Genomic DNA, 17,507 nt, shown 5'->3' with positions numbered 1-17,507 from the left:
AGGCTGGGCTGGGGAGGCGCCTTTGGAGGCTCTATCTAGCCTACAGTTTCAGGGGAAACCCAGACCTCCGGGAGCTAGCTGAGATAGTGGTCCTCTGGAACTGAAGCGCTGCTGTGTGAAAGGAATGGACCACCTGGCTGGCTTTGGCTGCAGACGGGTACTGGGGGTGGGGTGGGGAAGGAAACACATCTTGCTGCAGTGTCAGCCAACTGGTTTGTGGTGGATGTGGGGTGCCCTGGGACATAACGGGACCATACTGGGTTTCGAACCCGGGTTTGGAACATCAGTCAGTACCCTTAACTGCTGAGCCAACTCTTCTGTCAGGGGACCATACTGTAGCAGAGTTAGGAACACAGGCCTACAGGGAGGCTCATGGGAGGTTTCTTTTTGGGTTAGAGGCTCTTTCTCTGAACAGCTTTATTGAGGTTTTGTTAGCAGACGTTCAACTGTCTCCCTGTGGAGCCACAGACAAGGTGTAATCCTTCCCTCCAGCCCCAGGCGTCTGCTCTGCTCTCTGTACTCCCGTCGGTGTTTCTCAGTCACTTTGTCAGATACGGGCAGCCATGCCATTTGCTGATAATGTCCATGAGAACACTATGGTCTTCCTTCAGGCTTGCCCAGAAAGGTGTGTTGGAACCGTGCAGGAACTGTTAGAAATGGTAGAAGAAAAGCAGCATGTCTACTTTTTCCTTCTGTTAGGCCTGGCTCCCTGAAGAGAAGTCTGGCTTCCCAGAGCTCCGATGACCACTTGAACAAACGGTCTCGTACCTCCTCTGTGAGCTCCCTGCCCGGTACCTGCACGGGCGGCATCCCCAGCTCCAGCCGCAATGCCATCACCAGCTCCTACAGCTCCACCCGTGGCCTCTCCCAGGTACGTCTCGGCTGCGAACAGAGGTGCAGACCACTTGCTGTTGCCTTGCATTGGACCAGTCGCTAGGCTAACAGCAGTTCAAAGCCTTACGTAGCAAATAAGACCTAGACCTGTGGGCCTGAGCAGACTGCAGATCTGTACAAATGGAGCTGCTCCTGCATGGACCGAGGGAGACCAGTGCAGTAAACGGTACCCTCTGGTTGAAAGGGTTCCTTCAGTTTGGAGTGCAGGTGAGATTTTAAGAGACAATTTAGTACAAGTTTCTAAAACGTGACGTAGTTGTCATTCTTGCTTTGAGTTACTTCCTAACTATGGGTGGGGAAGCCAGGCAGCTTGGTGCCAGGCAGGTTTGGTGGTGTTAATGTAGGCATTGACACCAGTAGCTGTGTGGGCTTGTGCAGGTAGATCAGTTACCTTTTTGTTTGGTTTGGTTTTTTGAGACAAGGTCTCATGGATCCCTGGCTATCCTGAAGTTTGCTACGCCCCTCAGGCTGGGCTCGAACTTGTAGTGATCCTCCTCCTGCTTCTGCCTTCCAAGTACTGGGGTTTCAGGCTTGCACCACCATGCCCAGCTTGTACTTTTTAATATGCATAAGCTGATTCTGATAGATTGTCAAAATCTGCAGAAATAGAGGGTGTGTTTTTTACTGTAGATAATCCTTGTCGGAATATATAATGGGTACAAGTATTACCTTAATATGGTTTTAAAAACTTTTAAGATTTATTTATTTTAAAGATTTATTTATTATGTATACAGTGTTCTGCCTGCATGTATGTCTACATGCCAGAAGAGGGTGCCAGATCTCATTACAGATGATTGTGAGCCACCATGTGGTTGCTGGGAATTGAACTCAGGACCTCTGGAAGAGCAGCCAGTGCTCTTAACCTCTGAGCCATCTCTCCAGCCCCAAGATTTATTATTTTGAGGGTGTAGTGGCATACTCTAAGTTTGAGGCCAGCCTGATCTACATAGTGAGTTGTAACTACGGCTATACAGTGAGACTTGGACTCAAAAAAGAAAAAAAATTATTATTATTTATTTATTTGAGCCTGAGTGAGGTTAGGGGCCCACAGAGGCCAGAAAGCATCCAGTCTCCTAGCACTAGAGTTACAGTACTTGTGAGCAGTCTGAGTGGGTGCTGGGAACCAATCCTGAGTCCTCTGCAAGAGTAGCAAGTGCTTCTTAACTGCTGAGCCATCTCTCCAGCCCCTCAAAAAGATTTCTTTTTATTTTGGTTTGGTCTGACTGTCCTGGAACTCACTGTGTAAACCAGGCTGGCCACAAACTCACCGAGATCCCCCTGCCTCTGCCTCCTGGTGCTGGGATTGGAGGCCTGCACCATCCCTCCTGGCCTGTTCTCAGGGGTGCGCTTAGCTGTGCCCCTCTGCTTGACTTGCAGCTGTGGAAGAGGAGTGGTCCCACCTCCTCCCCCTTCTCCAGCCCAGCTTCCTCCCGCTCCCAGACTCCAGAGAGGCCAGCCAAGAAAACAAGGTAGTCACCTTTGACCTCTGGTCACTTGTGTGAGTGCGTGGGGGGGATGGGGCTTAACAGGGATTGGCTCTTGGGCTCTCTGTTGACTCTGACTCAGCAAATCAGAGTTGAGCCCTGGAAGAGCAGCCAAGCAAGCGAGCGCCTGCTACAGTTGCTGCCCTGTTGTGCAGTCTGGGCACACTGATGGTTGCCCTGCTCTGTCCTACTCCAGTGGGAGGTGCAGAGTGGATGGGTCAGCAGGGAGCCTGGCCCCTGGCCCCGCTCCCTCTTCACTGGAGCTCGGCTCCTCAGGGATCAGGTCTGTCTTGTCTGGACCTGCCTGCCGCCACCCAGCCTTTTTGATGTTTTCACCTGTCCCGGGCCTGCTCCCTCACCAGCTCACTCCTAGCTCCCTGCACTAACCCACTGTTAGAGCCTGAAGGTGCGGTCTGGGGCCCTGGACTTGGCAGGCTCCGAGTAAGATTCTGTATTTTATTAAAAGACCAGTTGCTCGTGACCTCTGTCAACTGCTCACCTTCATTTCTACAAGAACTGTGACATGTGACATGCTGAGACCTGGAGTCTTGGTCTCTCCAGACTTCAGCCCTGTGTGAGGGAGCGAGCGAGGAAGGGAGGGAGGGAGGTGCTTTGCAGTCCGGGTAGTGTTCCCAAACAAAATCTAGCCTTCTCACAACCCCACAGAGAGGAGGAGCCGTGCCCCCATTCCAGTTCTTCAGCTCCCTTGGTAGCAGACAAGGAGTCCCCAGGAGAAAAGGGTAAGTGGAGAAGCCATGCAGACTAAGGGTGGTCTGCAGTGGAGAGGAACAGCACCATGGAGGTGACAGACCTCGCTCTGTCTGGGACGATGGCCTTGCCCTTGCTGGGTCCTTAGTGTGGGAAGGGAGAAAGGCAGCCGGTCCAGTGCAGAGTGTGAGGACTGGCAGGTGACCGAGCTCATGGCGGGGGGGGGGGGGGGGGGGGGGGGGGGGGGGGGGGCTCTGGGTCACTGCCATCCCCGCAGGTGCAGTTGTGTGCACCTTTGGAATGACATTGCAGATAGGCCAACAAACCAACCAACCTGTGTTTGTCTGTAGTTACAGATACAGCCCCCGGGAAGCAGCAGAACTCTTGGGCTTCCCCACCCACGCCTGGCAACTCTGGGCAACGCAAACGCAAGGTGCAGTTGCTGCCCTCCCGGCGAGGGGACCAGCTCACCCTGGTATGTCTTGTCCCTCCTCCCTCCCTCAGCTCTTTTAGATCAGGAGGGCTGGGAGCAGGTTTCTTCGCTTCTGGGGTCGGCCTAACCTGTGTGTTGTCTTGAGCAGCCTCCACCCCCTGAGCTCGGCTATTCCATCACTGCCGAAGACCTGGACATGGAGAGGAGAGCCTCGCTGCAGTGGTTTAACAAGGTCTTGGAGGACAAGATGGGTAAGGCTGTGGCCGAGCGCAGTGTGCTCCGGGGGCTTTGGGCTTCGTGTCAGGGTCTCCTCGGAAGACAAGTGCTAGAATACTTTCCTTTTGAGTCTCCTCTACCCCAGGCTGTCTTCCATTCAGAACCCTGCTTCAGCCTCCCAAGTGCTGGGCTACAGACGGGTGCCACCACAGCCAGCTCTTGGATTTTTGTCCCCTGATTTCACCAGGAGTCAGTCTTATTACCGATAGCTGTCACCAACACTGTTCCACAGGGCCTGGACGTGTTGTTTCGTTAGTGGAAATGACGTTACTGTCTGGCGCGGGTGCCTCAGCCTCCCAGTCCTCCTGCACACACTCCAGCACGGGCCATTCCCGCCCCCCCCAGCTTTTGTCCCTTCTCTGGGAATCCTGCTTTGGGTCTTCACTGAGGCCTGCGGCCCAGTGCGCCTGCCACCTGGGAGGTTAGGGAAACATTTCTGAAGAAGCTTTGGGCTCAGCTTCTTCCTGTGCCTTTGCTCTGGAACTCTCATGCTAGAAGATTCTCTCCTCCCCAGACGATGCGTCCACCTCGGCCAGTGAACCCCCACCTGCCGCCAACCCTCCTTTCACATTTACCCCGCCTGCTGTGGCTCCTGCCGCCTCCGCAGCCTCCCTCCCGGCGCCTAGCTCTAACCCACTGTTGGAGAGCTTGAAGAAGATGCAGGAGTCTCCAGCCCCGCCATCCTCAGGTGAGCAGGGCACTCTGCCCTGTAGTGACGGGCTTTGGAGGTGAGGGGAGGAGTGTAGAGCCTGTTGGTTCTGTGCTTCAGAGTGCCCTGGTCTGGAAACCGGAAGGCAGGCTGGCACACTGGGTTCCTGATGCCACGCCAGCTGCCCTAGCTGCTCTGAGCCTGGGTCATCTGGGAAAATGAGGTCTTCCTTGGGAGGTGTCTGCAGTATGACGTGATCCATCCCATAAGGTGTCCTAGCTTTCTGGATCCCAAGCCTAGAGGAGCTGAAGTCCCTTTCTCTTTGGCTAAGGCTGGTGGGCTCGCCAGCTGTCACATGTGGACATACCTGCCTGCTGTGGCAGCTGGGCTTCTCACTGGCTGCAGCCGTGAGCTCAGACAGACACTCCCTTGCTGGGTTGGTAAACAGGGTGGGTGTCTGCGTTAGATGACAGGCCCAGGTAGGTAAGTCGGTAGACATCAGAGCTGTGCTAATGGCCTGCCTTCTCTTCCCTTCATGGTCACACTTGAGCCCCCATTAGGCTCCCCTTCCTTCCTTCCTTCCTTCCTTCCTTCCTTCCTTCCTTCCTTCCTTCCTTCCTTCCTTCCTTCCTTCCTTCCTTCCTTCCTTCCTTCCTTCCTTCCTTCCGTCTTTCCTGGCGTCGGGGGTAGAAATAACAATGCCTCCTGCAGTCCTGTGCAGTGGTGTACTTCCTGGAGGATACAAACAAGCATGCGAAGTGCCGCCTGCAGACCCCTCAGAACTCACCTCACTTCCTCCTCTTCACAGAACCTGCTGCGCCAGCAGCTACTGCAGCCCCTTCGCCCCCGAAGACCCCCAGCCTCCTGAGCCCTCTGGTCTCACCACTGACAGGGCCACCGTCGGCCAGCGCCTCCTCAGACTCCAAACCTGCAGCCGCCTTCCTGGGGCTGGCCCCTTCTGCATCTGCAACACCACTCCCCGAGGACACCAAGTCCCCTGGAGGCCCTCAGGCTGAGCAGCCTGGCAGCACCCCAGCCTCCTCGGCTCCCTCCCCCACCCCAAAGCCCAGCATGCTGTTCGGGATGCTGAGCCCACCCGCCACTTCCTCCCTTGCCACGCCCGGCCCAGCTTGTGCTTCTCCCATGTTTAAGCCCATTTTCCTGGCCACCCCCAAGAGTGAGAGCGAGAGCCCCTTGCCATCCAGCTCCGCCTCAGCCGCCACCACCACTTCGTCCAGCACCACCCTCGCCACCACAGCCAGCACAGCCAGCACCCCAGCTCCCACTTTCAAGCCCATCTTCGACAGTGTGGAGCCCTTTCCAGCCATGCCCCTGGCAGCCCCCTTCTCCCTGAAGCAGACAGCTGCTGCCGCCACCACGACGGCCACCCCATCCCCTCTCTTCACCGGCCTGGGCACTGCCGCCTCCACAGCGGCCTCTGGCACCACAGCCTCTGCCTCCAAGCTCGTGTTTGGCTTTGGAGTGACCACGGTGGCCAGCAGTGCCAGCAGTACGGTGACGTCCACCTCGCAGACACTTCTTTTCGGGGGAGCGCCCCCTGTCACTGCTGCCAGTTCTGCCCCGGCCCTGTCCTCCATCTTCCAGTTCGGCAAGCCCCCTGCCACCGCCACGGCATCTGCAGCCGGCACCTCCTTCAGCCAGCCCCTTGCCAGCTCTGCCCAGACCGTGGCCGGCAGCAGTGGCGGCAGCGGCACTAGTGGCTTCGGTGGCTTTGGCAGCACCCTCACCACCTCCTCCTCGGGCCCCGCCACCAGCAGCCAGCCCACACTGACCTTCAGCAGCACCGCCACCCCCACCTTCAACATTCCCTTTAGCTCCGGGGCCAAGCCTGCGCCGTCGCCGGCCTACCCTGGAGCCGCCCCGCAGCCCACGTTTGGAGCCGCTGGCGGGGCCAGCAAGCCAGCCCTGGCCCCGAGTTTCGGCAGCTCCTTCACTTTCGGCAACTCGGTGGCCTCGGCCCCGTCGGCAGCCCCGGCAGCGGCCGCCTTTGGCAGCGCTGCACAGCCGGCTTTCGGCGGATTGAAAGCCGCGGCCTCCACCTTTGGCACGCCTGCCAGCACGCAGCCGGCTTTCGGGAACACCACGTCGGTGTTCTCCTTTGGTTCAGCCAGCACCTCTGGCTTTGGAGCCACCACGCAGACCACCAACAGTGGGAGCAGCAGCTCTCTATTCGGCAGCTCTGCGCCGTCCCCGTTCACATTTGGTGGCTCGGCGGCTCCGTCTGCCAGTGGAGGCTTTGGGCTCGGGGCTACCCCGGGCACCAGCTCCACCTCTGGAACTTTCAGCTTTGGATCTGGACCGAGCGGGACCACGGGCACCACCACCTCTTTTGGGGGAAGCCTGAGTCAGAACACCCTGGGCACACCCAGCCAGAGCTCACCCTTCGCCTTCAGTGCGGGCAGTGCGTCTGAAAGCAAGCCTGTGTTTGGAGGTAAGACTGGGGACCGTGGGAAGACTTGTGCAGAACAGCCAGCGAGTGTGTTAGGGGCCCGCCGGCCGTCCAAGCTCGTGAGGGGTGGAGGGCCCCTGCGCAGCCAATAACGCTTCCTCCCGAGGAGGACCCCAACTCAGTTCCAGCACCCACACCAGTGGCTGTCACCTGCCCTAGATGCGGCTCCAAGAGCTCTGACGCCACCTTCTGGTCTCCACAGGCACTACACTTGTGCACATACCTGTGTACACACACACACACACACACACACACACACACACACACACACACACACACTTTTTTAATCCTAAAAAGATTCGTGTATGGGTGTTTTGATGCATGTATGCCTGTGTACCATATGCGTGCTGGTGCCCACAGCAGCCAGAAGAGGGTGTTGGATCCCCTGGGACTTGAGAACTGCCATGTTCATGCTTGGAATTGAACCTAGGTTCTCTGGAACCATTGAGCTCTCTCTCCAGCCCCATTAAAAAAAAATCCTAATGCCTTTGAGGAAGTGATGAATGGAAGGGAAGAACGTTTGTGGTTATGAGTTTGTATACAGTCACATCCAGCTTTACTCTATGTGGTTACTCAGCATACACAGCAAGCACGTCCCCAGCCGTCTCCCCAGCCCATTCTAATGTACTATTGTGTCTATGTGAGCGACCGCTTCCAAGTAACTCAGGCTGCCCTCAAACTCCAGACCTTCATACCCGAGCTTCCCGAACGCTGTGGTAGTAGAGAGCCATGCAGGCAGCGGGGGAGGCTGTGGGCACAGCACAGGCAGGACCAGGTCTGTGAGCAGAGAACAGGCAAGAGTGGCTGGGTTGGTAAGGCTGGCAGAGATGAGACTGGTCCTAGCAGGCATCACTGTCTGCATTTTAAATATCCCGGGAAGTCACAACAGAATTTCAAGCTGAGGGGTGAAGAGATCTTGATGCTGTGTGCAGGCTGAAGTTTGGCCCTAAGAGCTGCTGATTGCTTTGGTAAATAATGGCGGAGCTCTTGGGGAAGTGGGGAGGCGGGAGGCAGGTCTGTTGAGTGAGTCATCTAGAGCAGTGGGGAAAGGGATAGAACCAGAGACGGTGGACCATTTGCCAGGTGGTGGTTTCATAGGTGGAAATGGGATGATGAGTTCATGCAGCCTCCGGAATAAGCAGGTGGACGGGGCTGGGGAGATGGCTCAGCAGTCAGTGTTTGCCACTTGAGTGTGAGGATCTGAGTTCAATCCCAGTGCTCAACAGCTCGGTGAGGCAGTGTGTGCCTGTAATCCAGTGCTGAGTGTGGAGGAGGTAGGCAGATCCTATGGACTGGTTGGCCAGTCTAGCCAAAATAGCCAGCTCCAGGCCGGTGAGGAGAGACTCTGGAATGTGAGCGGCTGGCTTTTATACACTGCCATGAATGAGTGGTAGGTACCCCAGTGCAGTGCGCGCGTGCGCGCGTGCACACACACACACACACACACACACACACACACACACGGCACGGATGACACACGGCGTGAGTTTGCATGGGTGCTTTGTTCTCGCTAGTGGTGAAGTCACTTGAGAATGGTGATGGGCAGGCGATGGTTCAGGGTCCTTTGTGGGGAAAAGGAATGATTGACAGGTGACATTGCAAAGGACCAGGACTATTTATAAGAGCCTGGTGGTCCACACCAAATCAGTAGTTGAGCTGGGTGTGGTGTCCATGCCTAGTATCCTGGCACTTAGGCTTGGACAGGAGGTTGGAGAGTTCCAGGCCAACTTGGGCTACATAGCAGACTCAATCTCAAAAATAGCAAAACAGAAGAGTTGGGTGTCTGAGGTAGGAGGGCTGAGAAGTGGTCTGGAAGCAGCATCAGAGCAGGGCAGGCCTGAGATATTGCACAGGCAGAGCAGGAGCCGTTCCCAGAGGGCATCCTGGAGGGGTTCGCAGCCCTGCACGGTGAGTGTGAAGGAAGGTAGGGAACCAGGGAGAAGAGAGGGGCAGGGCAGGGTTACCCTGACCGCCCCACGCCTCCAGCTGCACTTGGACGTGGAGGGTGGCTGAGGACCGGTCTGACACCTGCCCAGTCTCTGCAGCTTTTCTCTCTCCCCCCTCTAGGCACAGCCACACCCACCTTCGGGCAGAGTGCCCCTGCCCCTGGAGTGGGCACCGCAGGCAGCAGCCTCTCATTTGGGGCCTCCTCAACACCTGCCCAAGGCTTTGTTGGAGTTGGAGCTTTCGGTAAGCAGCCAGTCTGTTGCCAGCATGACGCCCTATCCCTTGGATCAGGAGTGATCAGGAGGACAGCAGGTTGCTGGCCCTGGGGGTCTAGGGAGTTGGACGGTGGAGTTGAGCCTTCTCGGGAAACTCAAGCATTTAGGAAGCCAGGTGCTGCTTTTTGTTTTGTTTTGCACAGGTTTATTTTTATGCGCGTTGGTTTTTTTCCTGCATGTTTATGATGGGTTCCCGCCAGCTCCCGAAGCCCTGGTGGAACACCTATGCTTCTGCTGTTGACTCCCCAGAGCGAGGCACAGGAACGTTGTCTGTCAGCAGCCGCCTGATGAGCTCTTCTTGTCAACTCTTTGCAGGGTCAGCGGCCCCTTCGTTTTCCATTGGCGCGGGATCCAAGACCCCAGGGGCCCGACAGCGACTTCAGGCCCGGAGGCAGCATACCCGCAAGAAGTAGCCTGCCCCCGGCTCCATCCCATCCTTCCCCAATCTGGACCTCAGCACTGCTAGAAAGAGCCTCTGACCCTTCGAATCCATAGCAAACCCAGCCTGTCACCAGGGCAGAAGCGGCAGCCTGGCCCCTTCTGTTCTAGAGAAAGTGGGTGCCCCAGGGAGGGGCAGAAGCCCAATACTTGACTTGAACAGTCACCGTGAGGCTGGAGAACTGGAGAAACATCTGTACATATTGTCCTTGCTGCCCCCGCGCTTGTTTAGTGTGTAGCCTAGGCGGCCTCCCCCTTCCTTGAGCACCCTCTGCTAGAGGGTGCATGGGACCCACCGGGACCCCGGTACACATCAGGTGGATTGGGGGAGCGGAATGTCCCCGAGCTTTGCCTGCTTGGCTTGGCTGTAAGAAGTGGTCTCTTCCTCTGGTCCCTTCAGGGTCTCTCCTCATTTCTTGCTGCTTTGCCCTCCCCAGCCCTCTGAGATTCAGTCCTTTGAAATGGCAGTGAATCTTGCTTTGCCTTGGAGACCCCGGTGGGCACTGCTCGCCTCTTCGGCCAAGTCCGCTCCATCTCCGGCCCTCTGCCAGTCCAGCCTCCAAAAGGTTGGTGGCTCAAGACAGCCTGGCAGAGGCAGGGGAGGAGTCTGCTCCGATAGCCCTGGGGCAGGCAGACTGCCCACCACCGCTTCTAGTTGCCTCTTCACCTGCCCGCCGCCCCACGGGCCTCTTTGCCTCCTCGGGGTTGTATTTTCCAAGCCTTGTACCGTGTTTGTCTGATGTTAATGTGTGTTGCTCCTTGAATCGAGTTTGGAGGAAGAATTGAATTGTGTGTGTGGCGGCATGTTGGTGATGCCGGACTTAATGTCGCCTGGGCCCTCCTGGGCCCAGCTAACCGAATGCTGGCAGTGGCACCGCGTGACAGCCGCAGCGCTGACTCCTGAATTCTCAATAGTGTTTTGACTTAAGGGCTGGCAGCCCAGGGGACGGAGCCTGTGGGAGCAGACTTCCTTCCTGTGTCCCCCACAGCACACCCCAGGCAAGGGCGTCTTCTGCCCGTGTTTGGGGTTGTAGATGAATGGACCACACCTTAGTTGTTTCCCCAAAAGGTCCTTCCGGCCTGTCTCTTTCCTTCTAGAGTCCACACCCTTAGGCCCCAGAACCTGGCTGCCATGCCCATCCTCTTTGGGAGAAGTATGAATGCGTGTGTCTAAATTAAAAGAAAAAATATTTAAACGTTTTTTAACAAAATAAAAATTTATTTTTATATTTAAGCTAAATTGCCTTTTAAATTCCTTCAAGCTTGGTTCACTGAGGTGGTTAAGTATAAATGCTATTGAACAGTAGGAATTAGCTGTGTAGTTCTGCCTGTGTGAAGGAGGGGCTCATGGCTGTCCCCGCAGCTCTCCTAAGGGGCAGAGCTCCTTCTGGACATGTCGTATAAGTGTAATTCTTTATAAACAATGTGATGTAGCTGTAACTGGTTCCTTCCCTTTGTGACTGGCAGGGGTTAGGCTGGGTTGTGTGGAGCTGGGGAAGAGCTGGACCTCAAGTCCCAAATGCCTGTGAGGATGGGTGGGGTCTGCACAGGAAGCCTCTACCTGTGCCTCAGGTAAGGAAGGGGCCTCCCTGCAATTCAGTCTGAGCTAATTACCTCAGCTCCACAGCAGGCCTGCATCCAGGGCCCCTGAAGAGGCGTCCTGGCATAGCCTCGGTGTGTGAGCACATCTGTCCGTGCTCATGCTGGACGGGGGCAGGGAGGCTGGGGCTTCCCACCACAGACGGAGTTCCTGTGAGCGTAGCTGAGATTTTTAGTATGAATGTGAGATTGTTCTTGCTTATGTCATTACAAATAAAACTGTGATCTGTCATTGACTGGTCTGCCCTTTATTTGTGAAGCAAAGAACTGGTAGACCTGCCCAGTACGGGGCCCCAGGGCCGCCACATCCGCCCTCCCGGGGAGTGGAGTCCCACCAGGACGGTCTGCTGTAAGGCTCGGTGCCCACTATGTGCGTGGCGGCACGCTGCCACCAGCTGCTGCTTTGCGTCTTCTCTTTCTCTTTGGAGCTTTGCTGAGAGGTTCTGGAGCCACTGCTTTGTCCTGTGGGGCTGGGCTGGAAGGACAGGCCAGAGGTTAGCAGATGTGATGGCCCACACCTTTAACTCTTAACACTCGGGAGAGTGAGGTGCAGACCAACCAGGGCGCCACAGACCCTGCCTCCAACACAAACTCGCCTCCTCCTCCTCCTCCTCACCTTGGTACCACTTCTGCCCGCTCAAACACGGCAATGAAGAAGCCACCCGTGAGTGTGGTCTCGGGGGAAGCCCGGAGGCAGTGCTCAGACCCCGGAAAGGTACTCAGACCTCGGTGAGGCCACGTGGGTAGGACAGGAGCTAATCTGTGGAGAAGGAGAGGACTCAGACCCTGACGAGACCTGTGATGGCCTGTGACCCCAGACCCTGGAGACACCATTACCTGAAGACCCCCGAGTTCTGCCGTAGAGCCTCTTGGACCACGTCTTCGTTCTCTTCCTGGCAAAGGGAACACGTGGAGTAGACTAGGCGTCGCAGGGAGGGGAAGGTGAGGGCGTGGCACAGAGCCCGCTGCTGGAACCCTGCCAAGGCCTGCAAACGCTCCTTGCTAGGTGTGCCTCCCCCATGCTCCTCCAGCTGCCGGCTCAGCATACCTATGGGAAAGGCAATCAGAAAGCCATTGCCCACCCAAATCCCCATTTTATAGATGAGAGCTTTGCCCGTCGTCACAAGTCAGAAGGAATACCAAGATTAACTGGTCGCCTTTAGTATCCAAGTTGCTGCGGGGCCAGGAGCACAGCCACACTGTCCCCATCTCACCAGAGCCACTACAAGAAGGGTCCAGCAAGATGTACTGGACCTGGCCGTAACGCTGGTCAGAGGGAGAAACTGTCAGGAAGTCCTTCTCTGCTACCTCGCAGCAAGAGACCCCAGCTCGAGCCAGCAATGTAGCCATGGCTGCCAGCCGCTTGGCATCCTGGTCGAAAGCAAAGATCTTCCTAGGGAAGAGAGCAGAGGCAGGGCGAACTGAGAATTTCTTCTAAATGACGCCTCCTAGGGGGCCAGAGGGATGGCTCAGCGGTTAAGAGCACTGGCAGCTCTTCCAGTTCAATTCCCAGCAACCACATGGGGGCTCACAGCCGTCTATAACGAGATCTGATGCCCTCTTCTGGCCTGCAGGTGTACATGCAGATAGAGCACCATATACATAAAATAACTCTTTAAAAAAAAAAGACGTCTATGTGTATGACACATGTGTGCTGTGAGCCACCTGACGTGAGTGCTATATACTGAACAGCTCCTCTGGAATAGCAGCAAGTACTCGGTGAGCCATTTTGCCAGCCCCTGAACTGACAAGTTTTGGAGCATGGAGCCCCACAGTTAGGTAACATCAAACCACAACATATACTAAGCCAGGACACAGGTCTGGGGGTGTGGCTCAGCAATAGAGGGCTTACCTAGAATCCCCCAGTGAGGGGCTGGGGTGTGGCTCAGCAATAGAGGGCTTACCTAGAATCCCCCAGTGAGGGGCTGGGGTGTGGCTCAGTGGTAGAGTGCTTACCTGGCATGTAATAAGGCTGTGGGGATTCAATCCTCAATACACTACCACCCCAAACAAAACAAAAAGCTAGGACACAACATATTTAAATGGCTTATAGGGGTTCCTGCCATAGGTAACCAGCCTGGGAAGAATCCCAAGGGCTGAGGTAGTGTTGTCTCACACACAGTAGCCTGGCTTGGGACTAGGCTATGAGCTGCCTAGGGCCATACTGTCACTCTGTATCATTAGCAAGACTTTCTCCAAAAAAAAAAAAAAAAAAAAAAAAAAAAGCCGGGCGGTGGTGGCGCACGCCTTTAATCCCAGCACTCAGGAGGCAGAGCCAGGCGGATCTCTGTGAGTTCGAGGCCAGCCTGGGCTACCAAGTGAGTTCCAGGAAAAGGCACAAAGCTACACAGAGAAACCCTGTCTCGAAAAACCAAAAAAAAAAAAAGACTTTCCCCACAAAGCACAAGATTTTCACCACACCCCTCCCTCTGCCCCAGAGCTCACTGCCAGCACTCACCCCTGGTTCTTCAGAAGGGCCGCAATGTAACTGGTCTTGTTGCCGGGGGCAGCACAGGCATCAATGACATGGGAGCCAGGCGGGGGAGCCAGCAACATGGCAGGCAGGCAGCTGGCCTATCGGGCAGAAGATGGCGGCGGGCGGCCCGGTAAACACAGAGCCCGAGTCACTCCCCACACATCCTCCCTTTCCCTGTCCCTGCTCCCCACCTTATCCTGCAGGATGAGATGGCCAGCGCGGTACAGTGGGTGCTCATGCAGATCTGTCTGTGCAGGAAACACAAGAAGCTCAGGCAACAGGGGGTCCAGAAGAAAATGTTGCCCCTTGAGAGTTCGCAAGTCCTCCAGGCTGGCAGGGAACAACCACTGGTTAGGTTTTGTTTTTAACCTTTACGTTTATGATGTGTTCAGGTGTTTGGTCTGCATCGGCATGCATGTGGTGTCTGTGGAGACCAAAAGGGCATCGGGTTCCCTCGGACTGGAGTTGCAGATGGTTGTGACCACCATGTGGGTTCTGGGAATCAAACTCTGGTCCTCTGCAAAAGCAGTCATGCCCTTAACCACTGAGCCATCTCCCTGCTTTTCACTTTTAAAAAAGACGACTTCTGAATCTGGAGAGATGGCTCAGAGGTTAAGAGCACTCACTGGCTGTTCTTCCAGAGGACCTGGGTTCAATGCCCAGCACCTACATGACAACTCACAACTGTCTGTAATTACAGTTCCAGGGGATCTGACACCTTTACACCAATACACATAAAATAAAATTAAATAAATCATTTTTTTTTTTTTTAAAAAAAGACTTCTTGTTTTAAATCATGTAACTATGTTTAGGTATGTGCACGTGAGAGCAGATACCCTGAGAACCATCAGAGCCCCTGGAACTGGAGCTAGAAGCCACCCAACATGGGTGCCAGGAACTGAACTCCGGTCCTCTGCAAGAGCAGAGTTTACTGTTTAACTACTGAGCCATGGCTCTAGCTCTAGGTCTGCTTTATTTTTGTTAAGACAGGATCTGGAACTCAGTTCCATCTCAACCTCCCCGGTAGTGGGATAACAAGTATGTATCATCAAGCCCTGCCTCTAAAAAGGGGGGTTTGAGGTTGCAAGGGCCGGCGAGGTGGCTCACCAGGTAAAAGCATTTGCATAAATCTGATGACCTCATCTGATTATGAATTGATTTTGGTCATTGTGTCTTCAGAGACCTTTTACGGTTCCCAAATATTTCAAACTGTACATTGTTCTGCAGCCTATGGGGTCTTGACCTCCAGCTGAAGAGACTATAATCTAGACAGGAAACTGAAAAGGTGAGAGGGAACAGCTGGGCTAGAGAACAAATGGAGGGGGTCGCCAGAACATAGAATAAGATTTGCAGGAATTAGGGGCTGGAGAGATGGCTCAGAGGTTACGAGCACCGACTGCTCTTCCAGAGGTCCTGAGTTCAGTTCCCAGCAACCACATGGTGGCTCACAACCATCTGTAATGAGATCTGGTGCCATACATGGAGGCAGAATGTTGTATACGTAAATAAATCTTTAAAAAAAAAAGGAGAAGAATTGCAGGAATACCTGTTTAGGATAAAAAAACAGGTCTCAGAAGATGACGAGGAGTTAACTGCAGGAGGGGCTAGAGACGTGACTCAGCACTGGGGCACACTGCTCTTTCAGAGGACCTAAGTTTGGTGCCTAGCACCACGCCCAGCAGCTCCCCTGTCCATAGTTCCAGCTCCAGAGGGTCCAATGCCCTCTTTTGGTACATGCACACACGCACACATAGACATACATACTTAAGTAGCATCTTTTTTAAAAGAGAGAAAGTTTTGTTGGGAAAGTAGGAAAAAACATCTAGAGAAAGCAGTCGCTACCCCCAGTCTCTCTTCCCACAGACTCCTGCTTCCCCAGGAATCTGGACATCCGGGAAAATGAAGGCACCCAGGCAGGTGCCAAGTTCTCACCTGGAAGCCCGACCCTGGTAGGAGAAACCTTGTCTCTTGAAATAATCGATCGCGTCCTCAGGGCAGGTCTTGAGCGTGTTCACACGCACGAACCGAGGCACCTGGTAGGCTAGAAGCCACAGCAGTGAGTGGGTAGGAAGGCAAGCCCCTCCGGAGGGCCATCACCCTCCCCTCAGCCTCCAGTCACCTTGGCCAGGCCTGGAACTCTCTTGCAGCAGGTCCTCATTTCGGCTCACACCGCGATGAACCTTGAGCCGGGCCAACTCAGCCTTGAGCCTCGCCTGGTGCCGGCCCAGCAGAGCCTTCCATCGGCCTCCACCTCCTCGGAAACCCTTCCCTAGCAATAATTCATACACTAGCACCTGGACAGAGAAAAACAGAAACACTATTAGCAACATAAAACCCTTCGGTGGGAGGACTAAGTACCTGTCCAGATAGTCATGTCAAGGGCATTTTCTTGCAAAAGATCACCCAAAAAATTAATGGCCCGGTATGGGGGCAAACACCTATAATCCCAGATGCTTAAGCAAGAATACAAGCTGAAGATCAACCTGAGTTACCAATTTAAGACTTGCCTAAGCAACTTAGCAAGAACCTGTCTCAAAAATCTTAAAAGGGCTGGGGACGTAGCTCAGTTGAACGTGCCTAGAATCTCCCAGAGAAGGGTTGAGGGTGTGACCCAGAGAGGACTGTCTAGCATCCACCACTTAAGGGACTGGGAGCAAAGCTCAGCAGCAGGGTAGAGAGCTTGCCTTGTATCCGCCAGAGAAGGAATGGGGTTACAGCTCAGCAGTAAGCCCCTGCCTAGAATCCCCCAGTGAGGGGCTGGGGTGTGGCTCAGTGGTAGAGCACCTGCCTAGAATCCCCCAGTGAGGGGCTGGGGTGTGGCTCAGTGGTAGAGCCCCTGCCTAGAATCCCCCAGTGAGGGGCTGGGGTGTGGCTCAGTGGTAGAGCCCCTGCCTAGAATCCCCCAGTGAGGGGCTAGGGTGTGGCTCAGAGGTAGAGCACCTGCCTAGAATCCCCCAGTGAGGGGCTGGGTGTGACTCAGTGGTAGAGCACCTGCCTAGAATCCCCCAGTGAGGGACTGGGGTGTGGCTTAGTGGTAGAGCACCTCCTCAGGGATAGAACTAGACTTCTCCACTGCGGGGTTTGGGGGCGTGGCTCAGTGGCAGAACTCTTCCCTGGCATGCTGGAGGCTCTGGGTTCAATCTCCAGCGTCACAAAAAAGGCAGGCAGACAGACGGAAAGCAGATTCGGTATTGAAACCCGGTGTCCTGCCTCCCATGCCTGTAGCTTGCCCGCAGGTAGCCACCTGTTGAGCAGAACTGTGGACCCCCAACCTTCCTTTCCATCACCACCCTTCCCGGCAGGTAGCCTCTGCCACACGGCTAGTTGGGGCCTCTGTCCTGGTTAACCCTTTCTGCAATGCTCTAAGTGAAGTCAACATCCGTTCCAGCTCAACTGGGGTCCCGGAAAGAGGGGCAGAACTAGGCGCGGGTGACGGGCCCCGGCCGCCGCCGCTCACCTTGGCCAGGTGCGGCCGCAGCTTCTTCTCGGCGCGGAGGAGCCCGGCGCTGGCGATCACGGCGTCCAGCACGGCCGAGTAGCGCTGCGTCTCGCACACCAGCGCGTACAGCTGCTTCACGTTCTGCGGGCCCGGGGGAGACACGCTGTGCACCCCGCGCGGGCCTGGCCCCGCACGCCCCCCACGCCCGCCCGCCCGCCCGCGCCGCCAGGCCCCGCTCCCCAACCCTTCCTCCCGGCACCCGGCCCCACTACCTGGAAGCTGCTGGAATACACCAGCCCCTTGAGGGAGCCCTGGCGGCTTTCCACGCCCGCCAGCACGGCCGCCGCCGCCGCGTACAGCCCCATGCTGCCGCTCCGGCACGGTCTTTACGACACTGTCGCAAAGCTCGGCCCCCGGCT

General features: G+C 55.7%; 2 protein-coding genes across 5 annotated transcripts in view; one reads left to right on the top strand and one right to left on the bottom strand.

Moving 5' to 3' along the window:
* Positions 1-11,409, top strand: part of Pom121c (POM121 transmembrane nucleoporin C) — a 26,863-nt gene extending 15,454 nt beyond the window's left edge. For all 3 annotated transcript variants that reach the window (XM_042268486.2, XM_042268487.2, XM_006971289.3), the window contains 9 exons: positions 700-871; positions 2,272-2,363; positions 3,045-3,118; positions 3,437-3,561; positions 3,668-3,770; positions 4,310-4,483; positions 5,253-6,896; positions 8,982-9,104; positions 9,452-11,409. In XM_042268486.2, coding sequence (XP_042124420.1) covers positions 700-871; positions 2,272-2,363; positions 3,045-3,118; positions 3,437-3,561; positions 3,668-3,770; positions 4,310-4,483; positions 5,253-6,896; positions 8,982-9,104; positions 9,452-9,549 — 2,605 coding nt within the window. In that variant the 3' untranslated portion in view covers positions 9,550-11,409. The remainder of the gene's footprint in view (positions 1-699; positions 872-2,271; positions 2,364-3,044; positions 3,119-3,436; positions 3,562-3,667; positions 3,771-4,309; positions 4,484-5,252; positions 6,897-8,981; positions 9,105-9,451) is intronic.
* On the bottom strand, positions 11,401-17,507 carry Nsun5 (NOP2/Sun RNA methyltransferase 5). 2 transcript variants are annotated; one of them, XM_006971290.4, is made up of 10 exons: positions 17,361-17,507; positions 17,107-17,229; positions 15,769-15,943; positions 15,582-15,690; positions 13,841-13,979; positions 13,632-13,747; positions 12,388-12,566; positions 12,011-12,221; positions 11,790-11,933; positions 11,401-11,648 (listed from the first exon to the last, which is right to left on the bottom strand). In XM_006971290.4, exons 1-10 carry the CDS (start codon positions 17,451-17,453, stop codon positions 11,540-11,542), a joined length of 1,398 nt encoding a protein of 465 aa, XP_006971352.1. In that variant the 5' UTR covers positions 17,454-17,507; the 3' UTR covers positions 11,401-11,539. The 2 variants fall into 2 exon arrangements, with proteins under 2 accessions (XP_006971352.1, XP_042124423.1); XM_042268489.2 differs by having other exon boundaries at positions 11,798-11,933.

Source organism: Peromyscus maniculatus, chromosome 23, assembly GCF_049852395.1.
Source record: "Peromyscus maniculatus bairdii isolate BWxNUB_F1_BW_parent chromosome 23, HU_Pman_BW_mat_3.1, whole genome shotgun sequence".
In the NCBI taxonomy this organism is placed as follows: domain Eukaryota; kingdom Metazoa; phylum Chordata; class Mammalia; order Rodentia; family Cricetidae; genus Peromyscus; species Peromyscus maniculatus.
Note: the sequence above shows the minus strand (reverse complement) of the source record. Positions and strands in the feature narration are given on the sequence as shown.